Consider the following 27,468-nt stretch of genomic DNA (forward strand, 5'->3'; position numbering starts at 1 on the left):
GTGTTAAGAAATGTCGATGCTGGTAAGTGTCCCATAATTAAGACGTCATAACATCTGCGACGCCTGTCATTTGTAGTTTTCCCTCTCTTTTAAAAAATAACTCACATTGGAACATTTAGATTGTATTTTTAGTTACTGAATTGATTTGTTTCGAACTTTACATTTCATAAAAATATAACAATGATGCCATTCTTCTTCTTGAAAAGGTATACAAGCAAACAAGTGGCAACAAGTGTACATTTTATTATTATTCAGGTGCTTTATCAGTATTATGTACAGTATATGTACAGTTAAACTTAAATGTGTTGAAAAACACAGCAAAAACAAGGAAATACAATTATAAAAACAATTTAAAAAAAACATATACAGCCAACAAGTACACCTACAAGATGTATTAGGAATGAAAACAAGAGTTGTTTACAAAGATACTACTCAGTTTTGATTAAAATCTGCAGTATTGAAACTGAAATCTCTTTATGAACCCATTTCAGTATGATCCAGTTCAGTCTACACTACAATTATACATGTATTTATAAATGAATACATCTTTCTGATAGTGCCAATCAAAACTGAGCATTCTCACTTTGTGTGTGTATGTGATTGTATGTGTACTTGTTCTCATCGGATTGTGAGGGTATCCCTATAATTGTGCTCAGAGAGTGGTCTTGCCACTATTATAATGTATTTCAATGCCAGCTTTTGCCTCAAACCCAGTTTGCAAAATATAATTTTATTTAATACAACGATCTGTGTAAACAATTTTACCAAGTTTACAAAACAGTACAAAAATTTGTAATTCACCAAATGTGCCCTGGATAAACAAGCTGCATAAAAATAAAGGACCACATGCACTTCTTAAGTGAAATGATATATTTACGGGACCATTTAAGACGAAGATGTATTTCCTGGAATGTAATGTGACAAAAAGTAAACATGAAATAAAGAATGTGCAGTGGCATTTGAAATTATTGCTCTTTACAACTTAATAAAGAATTGCATTTGGCACACATTGTTTAATCAGTACCAAATCCTGACTATTAGTATTTTTAATCAATACAAATGTCCCTGTTATCTAAAAATATATTCCACAAAATAAAATGCACTTTTTCCTCATAGATTTGTACATTATTTGATGTGTCATAGATCAAAACTTACAGTCTAAGTAGAACAAATTAAGTCAATCCACTGCATGCAAACCTGTCGGATAACTCCAAATAAGTTAATAATAATAATAATAAAAAATAAAAAAAATAAAAGCAACCTTGAATTCATACATACAAACATCTAAGTCTCACGTTTAACGCTCAGGTTAGAATTTCAGTAAGCCCTTTTAGCACAGAACAGAATCATTGACTGTGAATGACACAGAATTGTCACATCCACTTACAAACACACACATGCACGCACACACACACACACACACACACACACACACACACACACACACACACACACACAGTGTGACGGCATTATTGGCACACAAACAAGGTCCTGAGCCAGCAAGGACCAAATGGAGAACATCTTCAAACGTTTGCAGCATCATTAGGACATGAATATGTGACAGGGAACGGCTCCATGTGTCATGTCGTGCGCACCATTAGAATGGACAAATGTGTCTTATAATTATTAACACTGATGGTTGTCTTTTTGACAACTGTCAAGCAACTGTTGCGGGGTGTATTGAGGTCGCCGACGACAATTGATTCCGCCTCTTCACAAAGCGTCGCCTCATGGATTCGCCATGGCCTCTCAGGACACTTCCTCGTGAGTTCTGCGGAAACTCAGACGTTTGAAGGAATCCCTGCGGAGGTATACAATAGGGTAAGAGATGCATGCATACAGAAATTGAGCATTTAACCAAACTTCTGATAAAAGTCAGCAAAGGCCCGGAACCCCTGTATATGTTTTGTGTCAACAGATTATGTTGAACATTTCGGATCTAAAACTATTTCACATAAAATTTTCTCTCATGAAAAACAACTTCAATGGCTACTATGGCTCCATGCTATGAGCTAGTAAATTAGCCAGCATTAGTTAGCGGTCGGATTAACATTATTCTAGACATTGGATTCATTTTACGTTATAACTATTATTTACTTCTTTTTTTTTAACCGTTTACCGTGAATTCCCCTCCTGTCTGTCCCATGTGTTTGTGCATGTTGCGCTCACTAGCTGCAGGTACGAAAGGGGGGGTGTCACTGTGTCACATGACATTGTCACAGTGACAGATAAGCAGAGACAAGATTTTACAAAATCATATAATTTCCATCTCATTTTTTTTCATGAAATAAAATGTCCATCATTTTTTGTCCAGTTTTTATTAAGTGATGTATATTTTCGTCTCGTTTTCATTAGTCGACGAAACTGCATACTAATTTAGTCCCAATTGTTGTATATTGATGAGGGTTTTAGTCTAGTCTAGTCTAAGTCCAGTGAAAAATGTGCGTTAAAAAAATTATTTTTGTTTAGTTTTCGTTAACGAAATTAACACCAACGCTGGCAAATCCTTATGTAAGTGGTCAACTTGGTCATGAGGTGTGCTGTGCTAATCATCTTTAGTACTTCACATACGATAATGGTTAAATGTGTAATGGGGAAGTTTTAACATGTGCGCCTCTTATCATTCATTGCCTGTTGCATTATTTCACCATATTAACATCAAAGCCTTATTCTTATACTCTGACCATGTAAAAAGATTAGTTAACTTTTACTGTATGGGCTTTATTTGACCGTGGAACACATTTTCAGAGGTTCCACTTTAATTTCCAATTAACATTAAAGTAATATATGTTGATACTGTACACTACCATTATGCCGATCCTCCATTTCAATGCATGTCTAATTTGAATGAAATCCCACAATGAAAATGCTAATTTAGGTGTGTTGGCATTCAATATTGTTAGGCAAATATCACGATTTTTAGGACTTGCTTTTGGTGAAATGATGAGATAAATCTGTTGAGCATAGCTTTGGTGATACATGCTACAAAACAATGCACATTAGGCCTCTACGGCTGCAATTACTTCATTGTAGGTGAGCTATTTTAATTGGGAAGTTAGTTAGCTTGATCCGTTGTTCTCGGGGATGTCAAACATTCAAAGGGGTTTAATTCAGCCAGCAAGGTGATTTTGTAAAGTAAAAAAAAAAAAATTAGTAGGACCACAATCAAAACATATACATTGGTAATTTCACATGCAATCATCAGATGAGCAATGCAACCTGTACATGGAATTGCCCTGGATGTCATTATTTTACACACAACATTAAGTTACGGTTTGTTGAAGAAAAAATAAAAATAATAAAATCATAGACCGACATAAACGTGCTAAATACGACACAAATTATTGGCAACATAAACATGTATGACAAGAATTAAAGTCCTTATACTTTCATTAACTGCGCCACACAATGCATTCTGGGAACAATATATATATGCAAAACAGGTAGATATAACATGTCCGAAACTCATAGAGACAAAATGTTGCCGTGTTCCATTTGTTGTTCATATAATTACAGTTATGCCCCATAAAGCAGGGCTGGCCCACAAACAGCGAATATCTGTGTATAATTGACGGCAATTGTTTTTATGTTATATACCATGATTTTACTGATCCGGCTGCACTTGGTAATATATTTTCCTCCATGCAGCCCCTGACCTAATATGGGTTTAACACCCCTGGTCTAAATGATTTAATAAGACGGCAACAGACACTCTAATTTCACCCTTTCGTCACGAGTGAATCTGAAGCGAGTGACTTTCACGTGCGCCTTCACCTGTTCTCCAGCCGAGGTCTGATGATGGGCTTGTACAGCTCGGGGATCTTCCTCTCCAGCATGGGCCTCAGGCTCTCACGCAGGCGGTTATAGTTCTTCTTCAGCTCATGCTGGTACTCCTTTTGGTCCGACGTGATCAAGTGCTTGTTCTTCTCGACTGCCTCGCCACATCTGCAAGGATGAAAAGTGGGGAAATCAAATGGATCCGGCGCTTCTTATGGTGCATAATCATTAAGCAGCACGGCTGTTTAAAGATCGATTCGCAGCACGTCTGCATCGTCTCCCAGCACGGTGTCAAAAGCATGGACAGACAACAACACCAGCAGAGTTGGGGGGGATCTGTAGTAGGGTAACAACCTGGCAGCAGCAGCAGTATCTACGCCCTTGTGCAATGATGGCAAGAAGGATTTAAGTGTCTCCCAGCAAAAGCATGGATGAGATATGAGGAGACAGGAGACAGGAGACAGGGTTGGCGGGGACTGCAGAACGGCGACAACCAAGCAACTGGATCATTACACCTAATTTTTTTTGTGCAACAATGGTGAGAACGTTTACGTTCTTTCTCTCCCAGGAACCTGTCAAGAGTGTGGATGGGATACAAGGAGACAGCTTCAGAGGGCGATAACTCGCAACAGGATCAGTATATGCTTGTTTGCAAAATGATGGCGGGAGCATTTGAAGTGTCTTCCAGCAAGAGCGCGAATGAGACACCAGGAGACAGGACAGAAACACAAATACCCGGCGTTATTATACGTCAAAGGATATTTGTCATAAGTCATCAACTATTGTAAAACGACATAACTTCAGTTTAATTTTCCATTTCAAGCATGATTCTGAATTAATCATTGATCCTTCTTTTGTAATCAATAAAGAGTCCCAATTGCAATATTCCATTCATCTGGTTTGTATTGTATAAGTGTTCCCTTTACTAAATGAACTTTGAGAAGAGGGGTTCTGCTTGACTCTTGCATATGATGTAATGACCACAAACCCAAGACCGGCATCATCAGTGTCTCCAAGCAAACCAATCCGGGGGTAATCCAACCTCATGCTAACTGCAGCCTGCATCCATTTGACACAAATTAACAAGTCCTCTGCAAGCCAAACAGTCTCAAGAGGGACATGCCTGTTGGATGTTTCCATCCACTAGTATGCAACAACATAATCAATAGCACGCCAGAAGCCGACACACAGAATTACACGCAGGAAAGAGGAACACCGGTAGATTATAATAATAAGGTAAAGCGTCGCAAGCGGGACAGTAAGCAATTCCGCCCGCGGTCCTGCACGACGACGAAGCGGTCCGCAGGAAATCAGGGAGACTGCCGTGATTACAAACACATGTCACAGTTAATCCCCAAGCTTCGAATGAGGGTGATATGGAAAAGGCATTGGTGTGTAACACTATACGCTACAGTAAATAGTCAAGACAGGGAGCACGGTTGACCACGGGGAAGGATTTTCCGAGACAAGGTCTGTTGACGTGTAAGCTGGGTGGCTGCCGCGCGAGGAGACGATGACGTTTGCGCTCGGAAACCTTTTTGGTTGTGAGACTGGGCTCAAATGAACATTGAATGCTGCTTTTCAAAAGTGTATAAAGTGTGTGGGCTGAGTACACCAACAGTGGAATCTCGGTCTATGAATTGAATACATTCCATGACTCCACAAATTGAAATATTCACAAACTGAAGTCATGTGAAATCAGGGTTATGATAGTTTGGGAATTTTTATTTTAGTTAGTTTTTGTTTAGCTTTTTAAATTAAGCCAGTTTTAAATAGTTTTCAAGGCGGTTCTGTTAGTTTTTATTAGTTTTAGTTATTTTAAAAATGCTTAGTGACACACTTTCAAACGTCCTTATTCCGGTTAATATCAAAATAAATATACTTAAAATCACACTTAAAATAATCCCCAAAGGCTCATGTATTAAATTAATTACCAAAGAGTAAAACAAAGGACTTTTTCGTTTTTATTTTATTTCATAACGAAATTGTTTTATTTTATTTTAGTTTTATCGTTAGTTTTCTTTAACTAAAATAACCTTGAGTGAAATTAATTAAGTGCAATTCAATTCATCCGTTTCAGATGCACAACAAATATCAATTATGTACCTTATTTTTATTGATATGGGTAAAAATTAAAAGTGTCGCAATATATAAAATGGTGAAAACAAACATTAGTGTGAAGAAACAACATGGTGTGTTCACTAACATCTAAGCCTTTTTCCCGTAAAGTACTATTTACGTACACCATGATAACAGCTTACCCAAAATGCAATGTGGTATTCGCATCACTTGAGGAAAAAAACATAATTGAGCCTTCTGCGCATTTGTGTCAAGACAGTTCGCAACCGGAAAAAAAGCACTTGAACCACGGTAATTTTTTTAACTCAACTTAATTTTAATTTTTTTAATTAATTTGCTATTTAGTGCACAGATTGTGAAACATGTTGCTGTCATTCATGCAGGGACATCGACAGGGAAAACTAAAAAGGTCAAAGTCACTTTTAATTTAATGTTCAATTTAGTGTGTAAACCGAAGTTCCATTTTAAAAAACAACAACAACTTTAAAAACATTTTTTTTTATAAATAACTTTTGGTGAGAGGCAGGGTACACCCTGTACTAGTCGCCATCCAATAGCAGGGTGCATTTTAAATACAGACAACCATTCACACCAACATCCACATATATGGACAATTTAGAGTGTCGAATGAACCCAACATGCATGTTTTTGCAATGTGGGAGGAAGTCAGAGCACCCAGAGAAAACCCACGCAAGCACCAGGAAAACATTCGAACCCTGAACTTCAGAGATGTGAGGCAGATGGACACCATGCTGGCTCTTCTTATATTGCTTGTCATAATTACATTTAGAGAGAGAAAAAATAATCAACATAAGTGGATTTGTTCCAGGGCTGCCTATTAGAGAGCAGAGGAAAGCTTAGAATTAATACGACGCGATGAAAAAACTAAACACTCATATTTTCCCTGCTGTCACACAAAGGCCCCATTCCCCGGGATCGAAAATAAGAACCGTTTCGGAAATTACCGTAAATATTTGCCAACCTGCTTGTAGCAATCAGCTCAGACCGGAATGTGACATACGAGGGTTTGGGAAATGGAAACCACCTTTTGGAGGCAAAAAAGGACCCATGCCTTACACACTTGCAGTACATGCACACACACACACTTTTCTTCCTCCAAAATCATTCCAACAGATGCATTTCTGTGAAAAGGATGGTTCAAATTATCGTCTTAATTATTCAAAATACAATGAATTCCTTGGGAACAATGACACTTTGAATGGGAAGAAAAATAGCTTGGTGATAACGTGAGGAATAAAAGCTTGCGCTATCATGGAGGGGGAATGAAGAACAGCCCCTTGATACAATGGCTCGTGTTCATTTCTATTCAGCCTACCTGTTTGATTAGTCCAACAATCAGCTGCGATTATCAGCCATTTTCTAACTTTCATCATTCAAAAGTCAAGGCAGAAACATTTAGATTGATCGTGTACTGTATTCTATCTATGTAAAACTTTTAATAACATCCATTCCACAGTTTGGGTGTCCTTTGGGGATAAATGGCCCTAAAGCGCAGGAAACAGCTATTGCCAGATCCCAGCCAGCTCCAGATATCCGTGGTCGCATTCTTTGGCTCTTCCATGACACTTTTTTTTCCAATGGATGAACCTCCATCGTGCAAAGAAGGACAGCTCAGTTCAGCAAGCACCTGCCGATTAATTTATGTATTTTTCTTTATTCCAAATTGCAGCCGTGCTAAAAGTGAGGAGAAAGAATTATTTTTGAAGTCATACAGCTCAATTTGTCTCTTATGCGTTAATTTTTTTGACATTTAATATTATGAAGATGTCTCCATAACTGCACAGACTCATCCTCCTCTTTTTCTGATCAGTAAATTACTTGCATAATTTAAAATGGGGAAAAATTACCCCAATAGTTTGAGATGAATAAATATTCAGAATGTCATACGCAATCATTTATTAATTGCTTTACTTTATTTAGTTCATGTAGTTATGTTTATTGCTTAAACACAATCTGTGCTACCTTTAACGTAACCATCCACTTTCAGCTAAGGATTATTTGCAGTCAAAATTAATAGTGTGATTAATCTGTGTTAATATATGTCTAATGTGATTTTTTTGTGATTAACTAATTAGTTAACACTTTAACGTTGACAGCACTAGTGAAAACTAAAGTAAAGTCTACATTGTTTAATTTACTTCAAATACTATTATTAACAGTGATCAACATATTTTTACACTTAACATGACCCCATTTTTTTTTCGGAATCCAGTAAAGAATTTTTTGTAAAGTACAGGTCAGTTGTATTTAACCTTTAGTTCAACACATTTTCATTCAATCTTTTACAACTGTTGGCACCGATAATCGACCCAGCCGTTTAAGCATGGTCTATCCCCATTGCAGCAGCCTAAAATAATATGAAATATACCCGCTATGTGTTTTTTTATTGAACACTACCCACTAAGGCCTACTACGTTACTTTAATATCGGTCACAATCGCGGTACTTGGAAAGCAATATATTTTGAGGCGTTACTTCGAGAACCACTGACATAAAGCATTGTCTGTATACTGTTAATAAAGGTTCATGATGGCAGTAAAAAAAAAACCCTGAAGCATTTCGACAGAATGGTACGTGATACATGGATCCATTCTTGCACTGCTTTGATCCAGCAAGTCGCTCAGTAGGTCGATCACGGTTTCGCTGACGCCATCTTACCTCATAATAAACTCCTTGAAACACAGCCGCAGTTTATTGTGGTGACGGAAGAGCTTGGGGTCCGCCGGGATCTCATTCAGGAAGACCTGGGCCACTTCCAGCGGGCCCTACAACACGGAGAGGAGGAGCACAAACACGCAAGAGTCAAGGTTCAAGAAAGAGAAAGCAAAAACAAAACCACAGGAAGGAAAAAGGAGCTTAAGAGAGGAAGCGTACCAATGTCGGAGCGTACCAACAAAGGAGGGATGAGAGATGGCTTCCTGTTATCACTCCACCGCCCTAGCAGTGATTCTCTAACGCTGGGACCCAAAAGTGGGTCAGTGAAGTCAAAGTCAAGTAAAAAATACAATAAAAAAAGGATTTACTGCGTATCTGATGGAGAGGTGTAAACATGACAAGGTTTTTGGAATGTGGATTTTTGTACAATGTGAATAAAAAGGGACATAAACCCTGATGATGTAATTAAATGTGGTTCATTTGCATGCTTTAAACATGCACTTGTCATCTTCCTCCTCAGTTCTCTGTGCTCTTAAAACAAGCACATAATTTCTTGTTTTACAATTTATTTGCCTACAGTATAGATTTGTTTTATTTTAAGTTGCTTATTTAAAGTAATTTTGAGAGATTAATTTTTTTAATTTGGGGGCAAATGGAGTAACGGAAAGTAAAAAAAGAAATAAAAAATCCAAAGTAGTACCGGTAATCTAAAATTAAATTTCATTTCAAAGGAAAACCTTTTTTGTTAAATTTTTTTAGAAAAAAGGTTGTTGTTTTTTAACAGAAAAAAAATTATTTTGGGGGAAAAGAAACAGTCTTCTATTTTAAAGGGAAAAAAAAGTCACAGAAATGTGGGAGGTTTAATACCACTTTTCAGACTGATAGCAGTAGCCTACGAGTACTCTTAAGTAGTCACTGATACTGATACCAAATACCAATACCACAAGTACTTTTGATACATAAAATTTCCCCAAAAAGACAATGACAGAAAATTTTAAAGAAACACCCATAGACCCCAAATACAGCATTTTCCTTAAAATTGCATCAAATTAATGACAATTTTCTATTCTTCTAATCTGTAGTTCCTGATCGTAAAACGATCACAAGAAGGCGTGCTGTCCCGAGAACCCCAAAAATCTGTCTGGTATTAGCACCAAAAGCGACATCTGCTATCGCAAGTACTGGGACGTGGCCCACACGTCGCAAACCGGAAACAAAGTTGATGGGTGAAAACCCGGAAGTCCCGCCTCCTCCATGGCATAGTCCATTGCTATAAAAACATGGAACCTACCAAAAGAAAGATTAGTCTCTTCTTTCATCAGGGGAAAAAAAGGATATTTGTATCTGTTTAAATTTGCAGCAATTAGCATTAGAATATAGCTACATTTCATCATTATTCACAAACCTGTTGAAAATGGGGAAAAGAGCTTTTTGCAAAATGGCCCTGTTATTATACTCTGCTGCCACCTCCTGGCCGTTTTTGTAATAACTACCATTGCTTTAAGCGACCTCTTCATGTCAGAAGCTGTATCAAAGCCTTCTGTATGCTCTAGCATAGAAAAGAAACATTAAAACACATTCTAAATACGTTTTTGGGACCATGGCAATATTTAACATAGAACGTTTTCATACGTTTTTGGGAGCTAATGGGTTAAAATTCTTGCCTACAAAAGTCGTGCATCCATCTGAGCCAAGATTTTCTTTAGTGTTTTACTAATGAGCTCTGAATTTGGCACAGGTGCTTTTGTGTATTCATGTTTATAAATCCCATTTCAAAGGCTACTTTTAAAAAATGTGGACAATTTGCTCTGTGTTAGTGTTCCAACAAAACGCGGGACCCACAATGAGATCCACAGTCGAGAACCCCTGCCCTAAGATCGTAGCATTTTGCTCCTCGTTTCCCAGTATGAGCCATATATTTGTCACGAAACCACAGCGCGCTTGCACAGCGCCTGCTACATGACAGGAGCAGCTAAACAGCTCTGATTAGCATCCCAAAAAAAGCCTCTTTCATGTACAGCGGACCCGAACAGAAGGAAAACCGAGGCCTCCCGTGCTGATTACGCCGGAGACATGGATGTTTACGGAACTGCTGTGCGTTAACGCAGCCATCGGGTCCTGAGTGACGAGACCTGTCAGATTAGACGTTCGGAGATAAAACACGGGAGCGTCGTCTTGACATCCAGCACGCCGGCAGAACCTGGAAGCAATCACATCAAAGCCAGCTCTGGTTCGCGCGCGGCACATGAAAGGCAGGGCGGCCATGAATTGACATTTTAACTCAATGTTGGCGGGAGGGGGATTAAGGTTATGGATGCAGCGAAGGCTTTGATCATCTCCCACCTGCAATCTGCCACTACAATGCTAATTGTAAATGTGATAAGTTAAATGGAGCTAATTTGTATGCCTGTCTGTTTAAGACAAACCCTGACACATTTAGAGGGAGCACAGAGGGGACAAAGGGGCGATGAAGAGGGAGGACGGACGGCCATTTGGGGGTTAATATGACACACTCGTGAATAATACTTAACTTTTTGTGGCAGCTGGATTTGTGAGAACTTTCAACAGCCTTTCAAAGGTCACATTCACGAGCACTTTACGAGAACTTTGAAGATGGTTTACTATTTTTTAAATTCAAACCAATATGTGGCAGAAAATTACTGTAGGACTTCAACTAATGAATATTTTAATAATAATAATTAGATTTTTATTGACAGAGCGGAAAATGCACTCAATTATTTTTTAAATGATTCGGTTACTGGTTTGGCCCATGATATGACATAAAATAGGCAAAAAATGTCGATCATTGTTTTCATTTTGTAAAAACCTTATTTGGATTCAACACAATGATAATCACCCTCGACTTAAACAAGACTAAAGTGTTGGGGCGTGCTGGCAAAACCTACACCAAACCCATCTTTCTTCTACAGAAATGTGCTATTGGTATCGTTTTTGGATGTGCATACAGAGACCACACTAATCCATTATTTATACAACTAAAAACTTTCATATTTAATGAATTGATGGAGTTTAACCGCTTTAAAATAATGTATAAAGCCCATCATGGAATTTTTCCAGTAAACATGTAAATCAAATTTAATAATAGGAAAAGTGAGTACAAATTAAGAGGAATAAATATTTTTTCCAAACCTAAATATAGAACAAAAATTTAAAAAAAACAATGTGTTTCAACTCAATGTGTCAATTTGTGGAACAATCTGGATTGTAAAACAAAATCATCTCAGTCTATTTGTATTTTTATTTTTTTTATGTATAAAAGCACAATTACTGGAAAAATATATTTAGCACAAGGACATGCTGTTGAATTATTTTGTTTAATTGTTACATTGAAAGCATCTTGACTACTTGATGTCATTCATTTTGTGTTGATCATTTTTTTGTGTTGACCAGGGGCAGATAAGTTTGACTTCTTTCTGTCCCCATTTCTTTTTCTTTTAAAGAGTGAAATAAAAATAGAAATTGAATTGAGATAGGCGGTGTTAAAAATAAATGGATGGACAGAGGAGACTAAAGAAATCTTAGAAGATTTACTCTCAAGGGGCTGAAATTCTGAGGATTTTGACAATTTTAGGTCTCTAAACGATTAATTGATTATCGGAAAAAAATTGACTCATTTGATCATTGATTGGCTTTTGATTAATAGTTGCATTTCTAAATCACATCCTAAGTAGGGATGTAACGATAATGCGATATTAAAATTGACCACGATATTATGCGAGTGTGCACACTCATATTACCTGGTTAACAGTGGCTCCAACTGAACCTTGCAGTAACATCTGCAACATAACAGCATCAGGTTGCTCTCTGTGCGTGGCCACCGCCAGCTCCTTGGTTTTCTTCTGCATGTCCTCTATGGCCACCTCAATAGGAGTCAGGTCAAACTGGAGGAAGAAAATATAACAGTAATGGCGACCTAGAAATATGGGCAGTGTTTGGCTCACTACCTCCTCCTTCTGGATGACGTTGATGCGCGTCTTGACGTATGGAAAGGCGTGCATTGTGGTGAGGATGGTCTTCCTCTTATACTGCTCGTTGAGCTCGCCCCGCGGACGCCCGCTCTTGGTGAAGGGCGTGGTGTACATGAAGCGCCGCAGGTTGAAGTTTTTCTCAAAGTTGGTCAGTCGGTCTTTCATTTCATAGTCGTCGAAGAAGGGCTCCACGTATGTAACCTGGATGTAGGCCTGCACAGCATCACAAGGACACTACATTACATTAGGTACGCCTGCACATTTGAATGCAGGGCTGGGTAAGCTTGATTTGATTTGATTTTGAAAAATGGGCAGACGGGCCACATTATTTGTTGATGAAGTAGGGCTGCTCGATTATGGAAAAAAAATTCACGATTATTTTGGTAATAATTCAAATCACGATTATTCAAACGATTATTTTTTGGTACAAAACAAGAACATTTTCAAACATTTAAAATTATTGAGAAAAATAAAATTATTTGAAAAACTATAATTATTATGTAAGTTCCTTTTGGACCAAACAAGATTTATTAAATTAGTCATTTTAAAATAAAAAGGTGCAAATATATCAATTTAAACAACTCAAAATAATTATTAATGATATATTTTATTTTTGTTTACGATTATGCCGATTTTGTAATTGTGGAGTGTAATAATAGAAATTACGTTAATTGCACATCCCTATGATGAAGTAAAAAAAACAGATGTGGAAAATATGTAAAATAGTTAATAACAATAAAAAAACAATAATCCACTGATTTGACAATTGACAATGATTTTATTTTTCATAATTTCATCATAACTAATCAATCAATTATTTAATGAAATAAATAAATAAATTATACATGTCTGTGGAAATTGGTTTCATTTCACGTATTTTTAAATGAATTAATAAAGATAAATAAAAACGATGAAACCATTTTTAAATAAATAACTTTAGTGGGGAAACTGCTAAATGAAGGCAACAAATATTACAGTAATCTTGAGAGTAAAAATGGCAGATTTAAAAAATGGAGCGCAAGACATACTTTCCCCACCCCTCATCTAAAAAATGTCATTCAAAAGCCGTGTGTTTATAATTTTTTGTGGTCTAAAAATCTTATAAAGTAGCTTTCATTGTGATGCAGTGCATTTCTAAAACTCCAATAATAAAATCAAAAAAATACACAAAAATTAAAAAAAAAAATGAGTATCTGTACAGCAAGTGTACCTAATATTATGTCATGTAATGTAATTTGTTGAACAACCTTCACGGTACATACGCATTACATATCATCAATAATTGCAGTAATCCGTCATCGGTGATTTAATGGAAGATTTTTTTTTTTTTGGTATTGGATTCCATTCTCCACAGTGAGTTAGTTCTTGGTACATCCGCCTCACTGTTGAGAGGTCTTGGGTTCAAATCTGTGTGGCGTTTGGATGTTTTTCCTGTGTTTGTGTGTGTTATCTACAGGCACGTTGGCTTCCTTCCACGTTAAAAAAAAGATCATTATACATTTGTTGTATGGTTATCCTTTGAATGATAGCGTGTGTCTTACCTTGTTGGCGTTAAGTTGTTTTCTGTCCACAGGCGTCGAGTCTTTGATCATCACCAGGACGTTCTCTCCGAAACACTGACTGTAAAAGTTCTGGCAGAGAAACACGTACAAATGTCAACCCCGTGGCAATTAAATATCACTTAGTAGTTGTTTGCTAATGTAATGTAGCAACTCTATCTGCATGGTGCCTTTAAGCCACAATTAAAGCAATGCATCAACATTTTTATTTTTTTAAGAAAAATCCAAACCTCTTGTATGTTTCTTAAGTTCCAAATGGTGATATATTTAGGCAAACATCACATGACCTAGCTGTTCTTTTTCTGTTTGCATGCTTCTTTACCACAAGGTGAAATCTAGACACTCCTGATTTAAGACACACTAGACACAACATGCCGCTACTATTTCTCACCTCCAACCGGTGCGATATCTCTGGCAGGTGCGTGATGGCCGGCTCCTTGTAAATGAATTCACGCTCATCGAGATCTCCGAACTTCACGCCGTAAAAACCCACCCGGAAGTACGTGCCGAACATCCTCTTGTGGCCCTGCAGGGACACAGGGACATACATCTCCGTGATGACATTCTCCACAGTAGGACATTACGCAGTTATTTTTATTTCTTATTAGTGCCATAAAGGCCTGTTTATGGGCCATTTATGACTTCCGACAGTCAGTAATTTTCAGGTAATTTAAAAGAAACAGATGCGGTTAATGGATAAAATACTAAATAATACAACACCATATTATCTGCGGACAGAGAAATAGATATGATTAGATTAAATTTATTTTAATCCATCCTCTTGCTGCGGTTTGTACTTTGGTTCTTGTTGGTTGTATGTATAATTTTAATACTAGTGTAAATAAGAATAAGAGTGGCGGCCACACCAAATTGACACTTGGAGGCCAATTTGGACATTTTCATTAAGGGGTGTACTCACTTTTGTTGCCAGCGGTTTAGTTATTTTGAGAGGACTGTAAATCGTAGCAAAATTGTAGCAAAAAGTAATTTCTTCAGTGTTTCATGAAATGATTTCCAAAAATGTGAGGGGTGTACTCACTTTTCTAAGATACTGTATTTGTTAATGATAGTTTTAGGATTTATTTATTTTTAAATAGTGAATTTAGTCATTACCTTCTGAATGATATTATCAAAGGCTCTCTGCAGTTTGTCGTGAGTGGACGCCAGCTTCTTGAAGTCACGATGAGCCTCAAGGATGGGGATGATTACCTTGTAGACTTCGTTAACAGCCTCGTACAGACCTCCCTTGATAAGGCAAAAAGCGCCGCCGTCGGTTACCATGGCGACATACAGCACGCCGATATTACACAGTAAGTGACAAATGGATGAAAACAATGGCCCGGTTTGCTCATTACATTGCTGAAGAGCTCGGCGGCTTGCTCCAGCAAGCCCACGAGGCCGCTCTCGGTGAAGTAGCGACCCGAGCACACGCCGTCCTCGTCGGGGGACAGGATGTCGTCCGACACTGCCGACTCCTCCAGCACGTTGGAGGAGATGCTCTGAGGAGGGAAAATCCATGTGTCCAATCAATCACTTAGTCCTCTTAATCAAATTAGCAGTCACATGGCTGAATTGAAAACGGGGAGCAGGAAATGGAACTAATGTGATGACCCTCCAATCAATGACCTGTTGACTGCTGGAGGTCAGGATGTGTTGGGCGCACACACCTCGCTGTCTATGTGTGTCTGTATGTGTGTGTGCGTGCGTCTGTCTGTCTAGATGTGTGTATGCTACATCTTATCAATATCACATTCAGCACAAGAGCATGTACTTATCACAATATTGATTTTATCTAACAATGTTTAAAAAAGTTATATATTTATTCAGTATTAACTAATTCACTCTCAGCCATTTTCACTGAAGCAACCCCCTTCGCTCCCGGCTGTTTTAATGAATTTTGATTTTGAATGTTGTGTCCTATTGGTATAAAAACATGGAACCTACCAAAAGAAAGATTAGAGTCTCTTCTTTCTCTTCTTTCATCAGAAAAAAAGTATATTTCTATCTGTTTCCGTTTTGCAGCAATTAACATTAGAATGTAGCTAAATTTAATCATTATTCACAAATCAGTTTAAAACAGTAGGGGAAAGAGCTTTTTTTCTGCTTGATCTCTTATACTCTGCTGGCCGTTTTTGTAATAACTACCATTGCTTCAACGGTTCTCTTCAGTTCAGAGGCTGCATCAAAGCCTTCTGTATGCTCTAGCATAAAAAACATATAAATACGTTTTTGGGAGCAAATGAGTAAATAATGGGGGTAAAACACCACTTCTCAATTGTTTTTTTTAAACCGCCACCCCCCTTCGGGAAGAACTAAATATTTTGCACTCCCCTAAGTCTCAGCGGCGACTTTAAATAGCATAATTTGTCTATAAAATTGTTGTAAGTCTGCCTCTGCAGAGGAGCTATGACTCATTTGTGATGTGAAATTACACTTTAATCTAGTGCGGCCACACACACACAAAAAAAACATGTTGCTTGAGGTCACACACCCACCAATCCCCCCACTCCCTACCTATTTAGAAAAATAGAATATTACATCCACATTTTAATTGTTTTTTTTATTTTTATGAATGCCAAGAATTATTTACAGCTATCCATTGTTTTATTCATTCAAGGCTGGAATACTAATATATGAAAGTCAGAATGCATACACACATTGATAGTCATATTTTTTTTCTTTACACCTTGGACTTATTATTATTATTATTGAATTTCTGCATAAATTTAAACTATGGTAAACTAGCATGATTTGTAATGTCAAAAACACCATTTATTTTTACATCATTAAATGTAAAAATCCACACAGTTATACAACAAATATTTATTTTCAAAATTCTGAAAGTATTGCTTCTACAACAACAACAACAACATAATAATAATAATAATAATAATAATAATAATAATAATAATAATAATAATAATAATAATAAATGTAAGTGAGTATCTATTCTTGTTTACTTTATAAACCGGTAGCCAAGCCATCATCATCATCGGTACTTGCAGGAATGGCAGGCAGAGTAACCCCCAACCTATTTCCCATGTGTATATTATGATATAATCTGATGTCTACCTGGAAAGTGACGCTGCCAACGGGCAGGTAATTGTGATCCTCCAGCATGCTGAGGTATTCCGCCACCAGGGCGGCGGCGTGCACCAGACACATAGCCGACTCGGTGTAGCATTTCCTGTTGTTGTGCTTCTCCGCCATGTTCTGCAGCCACGTCAGACGCAGGTCGGGAGATGTCTGGTAGCCTTTTGCTATCCTGTGGGACGGACGAGGAGGGAGACGGGGAGGATGTCACTGCTATTGATTTACTTCTCAATAATATCATTAAGTCTTTCATTACAAAAGATGATAATCTTTATGAGAGGGACAAAATATTACAAACAGCTGTCTGAATCACGCAGTGCACTACAAGCACCATAACAAACTATTTTGTTGACTTGCTATCCTAGCTGACTTTGGGTGAGAGGCGAGGTATACACGATATGGACAAAAATAGCATCCACCATGCCAGTTGGCGTTTATGTGTGCGAGTCTGTGAGCTGTGGCCGACAGAAGCTCTGTCTTGTTGTGTGTTTCACTGTTCTCTCGGTGTTCAATTAATTGCTGAACAACGCATCAACGACCGTGGTTCTTTTCTTTCTTTACCACATGCAAGGGCATTACGAATTTCTGTGATAGACAAGCGCATGCCTTGCCAAGTGTGACCCAAATTGGGTCTCTTGGCTGATTTTTTGCTTTGGCTTGGGAGCAAAAATTTGAGATAAAAGGGCTAAATGGTGGCAGCAGTTTGGCAGACTAAACATAAAATAGCCACAATTTGTTCTTCTTATTTTAATGCTCACATACAAAAAATAGCATCAATACAATAACCTTGTTTATTGTACCGCCCTCTGTTGGCCAAGCCGCACATACCAGATGGAGCAGAATCTGTTCTACAAGAGCTGTGGTAAGTAAAACCCTGTGTTGCCATTCAAGCATTAGAAGAACAACAATTGTAATGAAGGCCTTTAGACATCATTTTTCACAGTATTTATAAGAAAACCAAAATATGGAAATTATTCTCATAAAAGGAATTCATGTACGCAGTGCATTTAATATGGAATAAAAGCCTTTATAAAGCCTTTGATTCATTTACTTTTTAACGTTAATAGATGCATCTGGAGGCCAAATGTTTTGTACCCTACAGATCAACAAATGTGGTGAGCTCGCAAGGGGTGAGTTTAGGTGAAAAGAGTGTACACGCTTAGGGTGAATGAGACCAAAAATAGAGCCATGCGTAATAAATGACACATGTAACACAACACATGGAGCGCGCATATGGTCCTTTGGTCTCCTCCGGACCCATTGTTTGCATTTGCATGTAAACAAAAGCGGCTCAGAGGGGAGCCAAAGTGCTAGCACATGGTTGCCATAGTGAGGAAGGCAAACAGAGGCAAAACAAGGCCCAGATAAAGAGAGAGAGGATGGCGGGGTGGCAGGAAAGTGTGGAAGGTACCTGTACATGAGGTCCATGAGCATCTCGGGATCCTCCTGGAACTCTCGCATCTTCACTGTGTCCGACAAGATGCTGTTGAGGTTCCTCAAGAGCTCGTCCACCTGGGGACGGAATTAGGGCTTAACAATTAATCAAATACAAATATTACAATATCACGATATTGCTGTCATTATTACATTCCTGGATATAATCATGGTTCAAAAGGTGATGTGATTGTGTTTAGGACCCAAACTCATCATGAACATCATGAGATACCTGCATGGGCAACTGCGTGTTCTGCATCTCGGCGTCCTCTTCGGCGTAGGCCAGGATTGTGCGCAGGGAGCGTCTCAGGTGCTCTTCCTGGAAGTCGGAGGACTTGCCCACCAGGGAGGCCAGCGACATGGTGACTTGCATTTTCACTCTGGAGAAGTTCTGTTCCAGACACACACGCACAGAAGGACCACCATGAACTTTTTCTTGAACAAAATGACTTCCACATTTGACTCTCATTAACACATCTTCTTTGATTCTTCAATATTGGAGCGCCATTTTTTAAACAAATCATGTGCATTGAATTAATTAGATTAGATTAGATTATTTGCAAAAGATGTATCAGTTTAGTTTGACAGCAAGAGAAGCATTAATGTAACAATTGATAATAATTGTAAGATCACTATAATTATTATTTTTATCATTATTATCAGTAGCAGTAGTAGAAGCAGCAGCAGCAGCCGTGATAGGTTTGTAGTAGTAATAGTATCAATTCAGTTATAATTTATTAAAAGTTTTGCCTGTTTAAGATATATATTTTTTAATTAAATAAAATTGGCAAATAAATAAAATAGTTTTTTATGGATTAATAATGCATCTACTGTATTTTTTTCAATCAGACAATTTATAAAGCATACAAAACACTTAAATTATAAATAAACCTCAATTTAATAATCTTAAATATCTTAATTATATCTTTAAAATATTATTGATGATATTAATTATGATTGTTGCTATTTATTCAAAATGTCTGCTTAAGTCACTACTTTTAAAGCAACTTTTAAATCAATTAAAACTATAGATGAAAAAGAAAAAATACAATAATAATAATAATAAATTAAATAACATTTCATTATAAAATTTTTGTCATTTTAAATACTAGGATTTAAAAAAAATTCCCCCCAACTCAAACATTCTTTGATTCAATTTTAGTCATAAGAGAAAATGTACCCAAAACATATATAGAATGTAGATAGAATGTATTTAATATACATTTTATTGTATTCTTTAAATCCTTCCATAAAGCAGTTTACGTTTGAACTTGATGATGACCACATTGTATTCCACCTGGCTCCCTCCAATTGCATACAGTACTTTTAAATGCATGTACTGTATGATGTATGGATGTTAGAAGAGATAACATTATGTTAATCATTGTGGTTGTTGTTTACAGGGTATAGAGGTACACGGCCTCACCCTGAGAGCAGTTCCAAATATTTTGTCCAACCACCGTAGCTAAATTTGTCAATTACTTGTCACGCCCTCGCCAAGAAAACAAAAATGACGTCGAAAATGTGGCGTACAAATTGAATCAGTACCCAAACGCATCACGACGATATTGAATCAGGAAGGCGCAGTGGTTTGATTACGTTGCATCCTCTGCTTGCTGTTGTTACTCCCTTCATTCTTCACACTACCTGTCAGTGACAAGCTGCCACATGTGCATGCTCAGGTTGAGTGTGTGTGTGTGTATATATGCGTGTGTGTGCTGAGCGCCATCTATCTCCGACATGAGCGGCAAAGCGGGAAATGATCCCCCATTAGCAGAGACATAATCACCCATGGATCATCTCTACGGCCCCATTCTGTTCAACTGAGCATGGAGCCGCGGCCTAACCACCCATCACTGCCCCCTAATGCACTTGATGTGTGTCTGCGCGCGTGTGTGTGGTCAAAAATTGGGCCTATATAATAAGATTTGTCTCATCAGTTGACATCTCCTTTTTCTTCCGAGCTTTATATAAGCATCTGAAGCACAAATGTCAGCTTGTGTATTTTTCTGCGTGAGCATGATGTTGAAAAAATGGCTTGATATTAGGAAGCAAATTCTATTTGAGTGAGTCACATGGCCGCTAAGCTAATTCCCAGCGCTGCATCCTCTGCATAAACAAATACATGCTGAGAGGTGTGTGTGTGTGTGTGTGTGTGTGTGTGTGTGTGTGTGTGTGCGCGCGCATGTTTCAGAGGTTGGTGTCTGACTTTCATTACAGTGTGCACGCTGTAAACACAGGAAATAACAAAGCGGCACGCAAAATGAGCGATGGCACACTAGCTTATTTTCTTTTAAACACAAACTCGCCAAACCACAACATTAGGCACTAAAGATACCCACCTCCTGCATATGTTGGAACCAAGATACAGTCGTACTTTAACTCACGAACACCCCAATTTTGGATTTTCGCTTTGTATTGCGAGCAAAAATTGGACTTAGAAATGATAATTAGAAACTCCACCACAGCGAGCATCGCATCTGGAGACCAGTTCATGTGGTCACTTTTATGCTAGCTTTTTCTGTTTGTTTGTTTTTTTGTTGCAGGTATTTTGCCAAACTTTTTTTTCTAGTCATAGGTCTAAATAAAAAGTGAGTACAGAACTGAGACAACCAAGTAATGGCGAGTGAGGTGTACATGTCGTCAACTTGGCGAAGCAATACAAGTGTAATACAGTACTTCTTTAATATTTACTAATACTGAAGCAGAAGGTGTTTAATTAATGTGTATGAAAAGTTTAAAGACACTAGCAAATGAAGCAAAAAATGAAATGACTGGCAAAACTTTTGGCTGTGGCTGTATACACTGGAAAGGGGGAAAGAAAGATTAGGCTTTTTCCCCCTCAAATAAAGTCTTTTTTTTAATGTCTTTTTTATTAGGAAAAAAAATGGTTTGAGTATAATAATAAAGTTTTATTTTGTATCATTGGAGGAGTACTAAATGTTATTTTTTGGAGAGAGAAAAAAGAGTCACAGCAAAATTGTGTTTTTTTCTCCAATAAATGTGTCTCTTTTAAAGATAATTTTAAAAGCAAAAACATTTTACATACTTTAATAACATCTCATCAGAAGACAATTGTATTTTTCCATGCAAAAATCTTCTAAACTTCCATGAAGTCTTTTTTTTCCCCCAAGAAAAAATAAACAAACTTAAATGTTCTAACATTTAAAGCGCAGTGTGAAGGTGCCAAATTACAACCAAGTGCTACGTATTTTAGTTTAGCAACCTCTATCGGCCATGTTAAATAGCACAAAAATCCAAAAGCGGGATTCCGTCTGGTCCAAAGATGAGTGTTTATTTGACTGAGCTATTTGGCCAGTAAGTGTTTTAGTGTTGACTATATGTTTTGTACCGGTGTACAAACTCACTGTGCCTTTCCCTAACCTCAACCATTAGTGTCCCATGCATGTAAAGACATAACAAGTACTGTACAACCTCACTGAAACGTCATCCTAACCCCAACCATTGGTCCGACGGCGAATCGACAAACATGTGAACAGTAAAAAAAAAACAGTAAGATCATAGTAAGATAAACGTTTGTCATCCGACCAGACGACCCGGGTTCGATTCCCATTACTTTTTTTTCGCTATATAACATGGCTGATACAACATGGCCGATAGAGGTCGCTTAACTACAATACGTAACACTTGGTCGTATTTTGGTGCATGGTAAAACAACCAATATGGTCGTTAATGTTGAAGGACTTGTTGGAATGTTCAAACTATGCATAATGCTATAGTGGCTGACAATAAAATGAAATACACTCTTCATGAATAAAACCACTGTCTTGTTTTTGGGATGAACACTTAGTATTTCCACGCTACTAAATTGTAATGTTGATTATGATGCTGGTATTAAAGCGTGCTAAACATTTTTTTATGTGAAACTTGGTGTAAACAATATTGACAACCACTGGTTTAGACTACAGCTTCCTTTTTCTTGATACTGATAATCTGACATTAACTGACTATTGACTAATAAAAATTTCTCCCTGACACTGTGAATCAATAGTAAAAAGGAATCTCACTACACAGCACAGCAATGTTGTGACCAGCGAGTGTATCTACATTTCAATACGCACACACACGCACACACACGCACACACACAGTCAGCCAGTGTGTGTGTCATTATTTAAAGAGGGGTAGATAGTGACACATCTTTCTGCTCTCTATTCACCCGCACATCCTTCACCGGAAACTTTTTCCACCGTGCGCCCAGAATAGAAACGGGAACGACATAAAAGCAGGATAAAATGTGCGTGTCTATCTATGTGTGACTCAGAAGCGCACGTATCATGAGCCAATTGGACACTCTTACGTGCACTTCAATTCAATTCCTTCAGGTTAGATAAAGACTGAAAGGTCACCCGCCATTTGCTTTGGTCTGTGGCAGCGCCGGTGGTCTGGATAACCTTGAGTGAGTGATCATGGGATGTTGACGTGTGTGCGCTTACGCTGGCATTGCTGTAGCTGTATCTCATGATGAGGTAGAGGGTAGCGCACGCCTGACTCCGGTTCTCGTCCAATGGGCTGCTGCAGTACTGGAGCACCTTCTGGCACAGGTCCGCACACTGCTCAGCCTCTTCTTCAAAGAGAAGCTCGCCAAACTGCAACAGAAGCAATTGAGGATGATTGTGTTGTTGGATTGCTGTCTGTTAAGAAATTCAGCTTGACATTAAGTACCGTTGGAATCATGAGGTGATATAGTGGCAATAACAAGAAAAACAATTCATTGCTATCATTATACAGAGTGCATATAATTATAATAATTCATAATAATATAAATATTAGTCGTGTGTGGTACCTTGACAATAAGCGCCCTGAGTGTGCTGAAGGTGTGTGAGAGGAAGGTGGTGCTCTGGTTGCAGGTGAGAGAGTGAAGTAACACCTTCAACACGCCACCCACCACACTGTCCTTGCAGTCCACCAGTGGCACGGCCTGCATGGAAAACATAACCAAAATGAAATAATATTCGTCCAGACGTCCACATGAGTGAAAGATTAAGTGCGGTAGTTACACTGGGACAATATAGCCAATGATATGCAATAAATAAAACTTAACTCAGAAAGAGCAGAAGTTCACTAGGGCTATTATGTTTTATTGTGTAATTCACTGTGAAAACAACTACAACAATGTAAATGAAGCATCTTTTGCTGCATTCAAGACTGCTGGGAAGTAGTTTAGTGGCTAAAATGGCAAAATGTTTACTCCAGAACATCTTCAAAATAAATCCAACACAAGGCCAACAAATTAACACCTGATATGATGTAATTAATTTTTTATAGACAGGCCTATTCACCGTGATTGTTATATATATATATATATATATATATATATATATATATATATATATATATATATATATATAGCCTATTATAAAGGCAGTTGATGAGATATCTTAACCAGATTTTATTTATTTTAATCAGTGTTTATTAAAGTTTTCATTCACATTAAAATGTTGTGTTGGGAAACTGATGTTGAGGCTACCACTACAGCGAACATGGCAAGAAATCGGGTACTGTCTTGATGTGCTTCGTGCAAATAATGGTGCCCATGTAGAAGTCTATTAACTGAAGTTTAAAAAAAATAATAATAAACACTCATTAAAATAGAATAAATCTAGTTGAAATAACTTAACAACTTGGGTCTCCCAACCCAAAGGTTGTGGTTTCGATCCCATGCTATTGTGACCACGTCGAAGTGTCCTTACGCAAGATACTGAACCCCCCCAAATGCTCCTGATGCTGCGTCATCAGTAGGTGAATGAGTAATCGAATGTAAAGCACTTTGAGGGCCTTGTAAGGTGGAAAAGCACTATATAATTGAAGTACCATTTATGGACACCCTGTATTTCTTTACTGCATATCCGATTGTATTTTATTTGTCCTGTAACGTGATCTTGAGTGGCTTGAAAAATTCCCTTGATTAACTTCCCATGGAAATTCAAAATAAATTTCCCAACCATTTCCAATCTTTAACATGCCAACACGTCCTGACTTTATCATTCTTTTGCCCGGGAATAAACCATTAAACACAGCTGATCATGTATGGTTTTTTTCAAGTGCTTTGACCAATAAAGGGTACAAAAACTCATTTCAAGTTGACATTGCCAAATCTTGCATGTGTGTGTGTGGGCGGTTTATTTATACACGTAAATGCCGCCAATTCAAAGTGCTTGGAAAAAATTCTGTAGAAGGAAGATGTCTGTGAATATTCTCATTCAACCAGGTCATTGCATTCTGAAGGCACTGAATCAATCGCAACTTGAACAGTCCATTTGTGAGAAATGTAATGCCCTGACAACTGTTACAGGCACATTCATATTCAAACAAATGATTGTCATTAACACACCCTCCTCCACTTAGAGGAATGTTCATCCATACCTGTATGATGGTTTCCAGTAGGTCCAAAACGATGAGGTTTGCCTCTGTGGCTAAGTTTCCACTGATCAGGGCCTCCTGATCTAACTCCGCCTTGGTCCTGGTGCAAGGTAGGATGATGAATACTCAGATTTGAGAAGGTAGTGTACTGTATGTCTGGAGAAGTGATACTAACGTACTTATCATGCCTGTCGTTTGTCTGTCTCCACTGGGTGAGATCTTTCCTCCAGCGCAGGTTCTCCCTTTGACCCATGGTTCTGTCAATTCCTGACAAACACAAAAATAAAAACTTCAGAAAGAAAAAGCTGTCAAAATACCTGTGCCAGTCATCCGAGCAACAGAAAAGTCGATTAATTAGCCACTCAATGACAATAACTATGTCTGAGTTTCCACCACATCTCATCAGTTTTGAATCAACTTACCGGTGATATATAAATATAAATTATGTTTACATTCTCTCCGGCTTCAAAGCAATTTACTTCATGTAACATATTTTTGCCTGACACTTCACATATTAAAAACTACGGTGGTAGTGAAGGCAAAAATACTCGTGTTGTCTCAATCACTCTGCCTCGGCCACATAGCGTGTAAGGGATGTTAACTAGAGGTGTAAGGGGAGATCACTTGGGTTTTTGAATACTTTTGAATGTCATTTAATCCACCAAAACAAATGTCAAATCTTTATTGAAATGGAACAGTGAGATTTATTAGCCATTTTGACATGTCAACGGCTGTTAGGAACACATAAGGTCCATAAGGTATAAAATTGATAGGAACGTGCTCCCTGGCGGGCGCAGTCCCTCGAAGTGCGCGTTACCTCCGACTCGCTTCATCATCTCCCCGCGGGCTCCCATCCCCCTCAGCAGGGCTTCTTCCAGCTGGAGCTTCGCCTGCTGGGATTTCTGTAAAGCCTGTGTGCTCACTTTATCGTTGCTCTGGTGAGCCTACACAAATACAAATACACGCATATAATAAGCAGTTATTGACCAACAAGGCCTCTGAACGGACTCCATAATGCAGAGCAAACTGACCCGGTACTCAAAACAGGACACGCAGATAGTGAGGAGCTCCAACAGCTTGTTGAGCTGCGAGGGGGGCATGTCCACAGTCCAGCGCTGGATAAGACCCCGGTCGGCGTTCTTCATCACCCATAGGAAGCATACCAGCAGGTGGCGGCTGGTGTCCGCCGCCAGGGTGGCTACTGACTTTCCCTGCTGGAACAAAAAGGACAGAAGACACAGGCAAAAGCTCATTTGAAACTTGAAAGAAGCACTGGAAATGACCACAAAACATCCCCTGGATGTCCTCATGTATTCTAACAAGAAAGTGGATGAGATTACAAATAGGTTCCTCCCAATTTTACACTGCCTTATAATATAAACTGTACGACGTATAAGTATATACAGGGTGTTGTATATATGTCCATACAACAAAACAAAAAAAATAAAGAATTTCAAATTTGCTTACGCTGCTTGGGATCATGAGAAAGCAGCAGTCGAATAAAACGAAAGCATACTAAAATAACATATAAAACAATAAAAATGTTAACCTCTTATCCAGTTTATAGTCATGAGTCAAATAATTATAATAATAATTTAAATTAAACATAAAGAGAGAAAAATAAACACATTTAAAAATGAATTAATAATAAATAAACATAAATTGAATAGATAAATAATAGTAATATTAAATAACCAAAAATATTTTTAACCACCTATTCTGTTCAGTCATGGGACAACTGCAGTTTAATGGAACCACAAAAAAGAAAATAAACAATGAACACAAAAGCAAAAATTTAAATGAGTCACTTTAATAAATGTACCAAAAAAACGAAATGAAAATATGAAAGGAGTGTGTACCCGTCACGACACTAGCAGTGACCTAAAACTAAAACTAAATGAAAATACAAATAAAATACAAATCATTCAAACACTTAATTTTTTTTTACTAAAAATACTAATAAAACATTTTCAACAACTTAAAAAACAAATCAACCAGAAAATTAAATTAAATTAAAAAAATAAATCACTGAAATAAACTAAAACTACAACTACATTAAAATCCAATATTTCAAATAAAATACAAATAGTTAAATAATAAACATTTCAAATAAACTTAAATCTCATTAAAGAGCCAGTAGCATATTAAGTAGAAATCATCATGAGCAATTCAACCGAAATTCTTTACGTATTTGGTTTACAGGCGACTATCCCATCTGATCCTAGAAAAGAGACGTGGGTAGACTCTGGACTGGTTACCAGCCACAATTCAAGAACTTCTAAATGCACTATTAACACCAACAAATGTCTAGGTCCCACGGGGACCCTAATGCAGCAAACACACAAGTTGCAAGGATGGTCAACTACCTCTTTTCCTCATCTAGCAGACGTGAAAATCTACTGCAGACTAATTCACCTTCATTCTCCTGATGATGAATTACGACGTGAGAGGTCTACTGCTGCTTCACTTGTTTGGCAGCT

At 37.8% G+C, this 27,468-nt stretch overlaps 1 protein-coding gene across 3 annotated transcripts in view; it reads right to left on the minus strand.

Moving 5' to 3' along the window:
• Nucleotides 1-223: 223 nt before the first annotated feature.
• dock8 (dedicator of cytokinesis 8) overlaps nucleotides 224-27,468 on the minus strand; it is a 71,718-nt gene continuing 44,473 nt past the window's right edge. For 2 of the 3 annotated variants that reach the window (XM_086075651.1, XM_086075653.1), the window contains 18 exons: nucleotides 26,020-26,202; nucleotides 25,806-25,932; nucleotides 25,168-25,255; nucleotides 24,992-25,088; nucleotides 23,412-23,546; nucleotides 23,062-23,214; nucleotides 18,839-18,997; nucleotides 18,584-18,684; nucleotides 17,152-17,344; nucleotides 15,435-15,578; nucleotides 15,193-15,324; nucleotides 14,471-14,605; nucleotides 14,062-14,151; nucleotides 12,497-12,733; nucleotides 12,290-12,433; nucleotides 8,535-8,641; nucleotides 3,775-3,945; nucleotides 224-1,801 (listed from right to left, as the gene is read on the minus strand). In XM_086075651.1, coding sequence (XP_085931777.1) covers nucleotides 1,750-1,801; nucleotides 3,775-3,945; nucleotides 8,535-8,641; nucleotides 12,290-12,433; nucleotides 12,497-12,733; nucleotides 14,062-14,151; nucleotides 14,471-14,605; nucleotides 15,193-15,324; nucleotides 15,435-15,578; nucleotides 17,152-17,344; nucleotides 18,584-18,684; nucleotides 18,839-18,997; nucleotides 23,062-23,214; nucleotides 23,412-23,546; nucleotides 24,992-25,088; nucleotides 25,168-25,255; nucleotides 25,806-25,932; nucleotides 26,020-26,202 — 2,448 coding nt within the window. In that variant the 3' untranslated portion in view covers nucleotides 224-1,749. The remainder of the gene's footprint in view (nucleotides 1,802-3,774; nucleotides 3,946-8,534; nucleotides 8,642-12,289; nucleotides 12,434-12,496; nucleotides 12,734-14,061; nucleotides 14,152-14,470; nucleotides 14,606-15,192; nucleotides 15,325-15,434; nucleotides 15,579-17,151; nucleotides 17,345-18,583; nucleotides 18,685-18,838; nucleotides 18,998-23,061; nucleotides 23,215-23,411; nucleotides 23,547-24,991; nucleotides 25,089-25,167; nucleotides 25,256-25,805; nucleotides 25,933-26,019; nucleotides 26,203-27,468) is intronic. The other variant, XM_086075652.1, reaches the window with a different exon arrangement.

This window comes from Leptonotus elevatus, chromosome 5 (assembly GCF_054856555.1).
Source record: "Leptonotus elevatus isolate MCC_2025b chromosome 5, RoL_Lele_1.0, whole genome shotgun sequence".
NCBI lineage: Eukaryota > Metazoa > Chordata > Actinopteri > Syngnathiformes > Syngnathidae > Leptonotus > Leptonotus elevatus.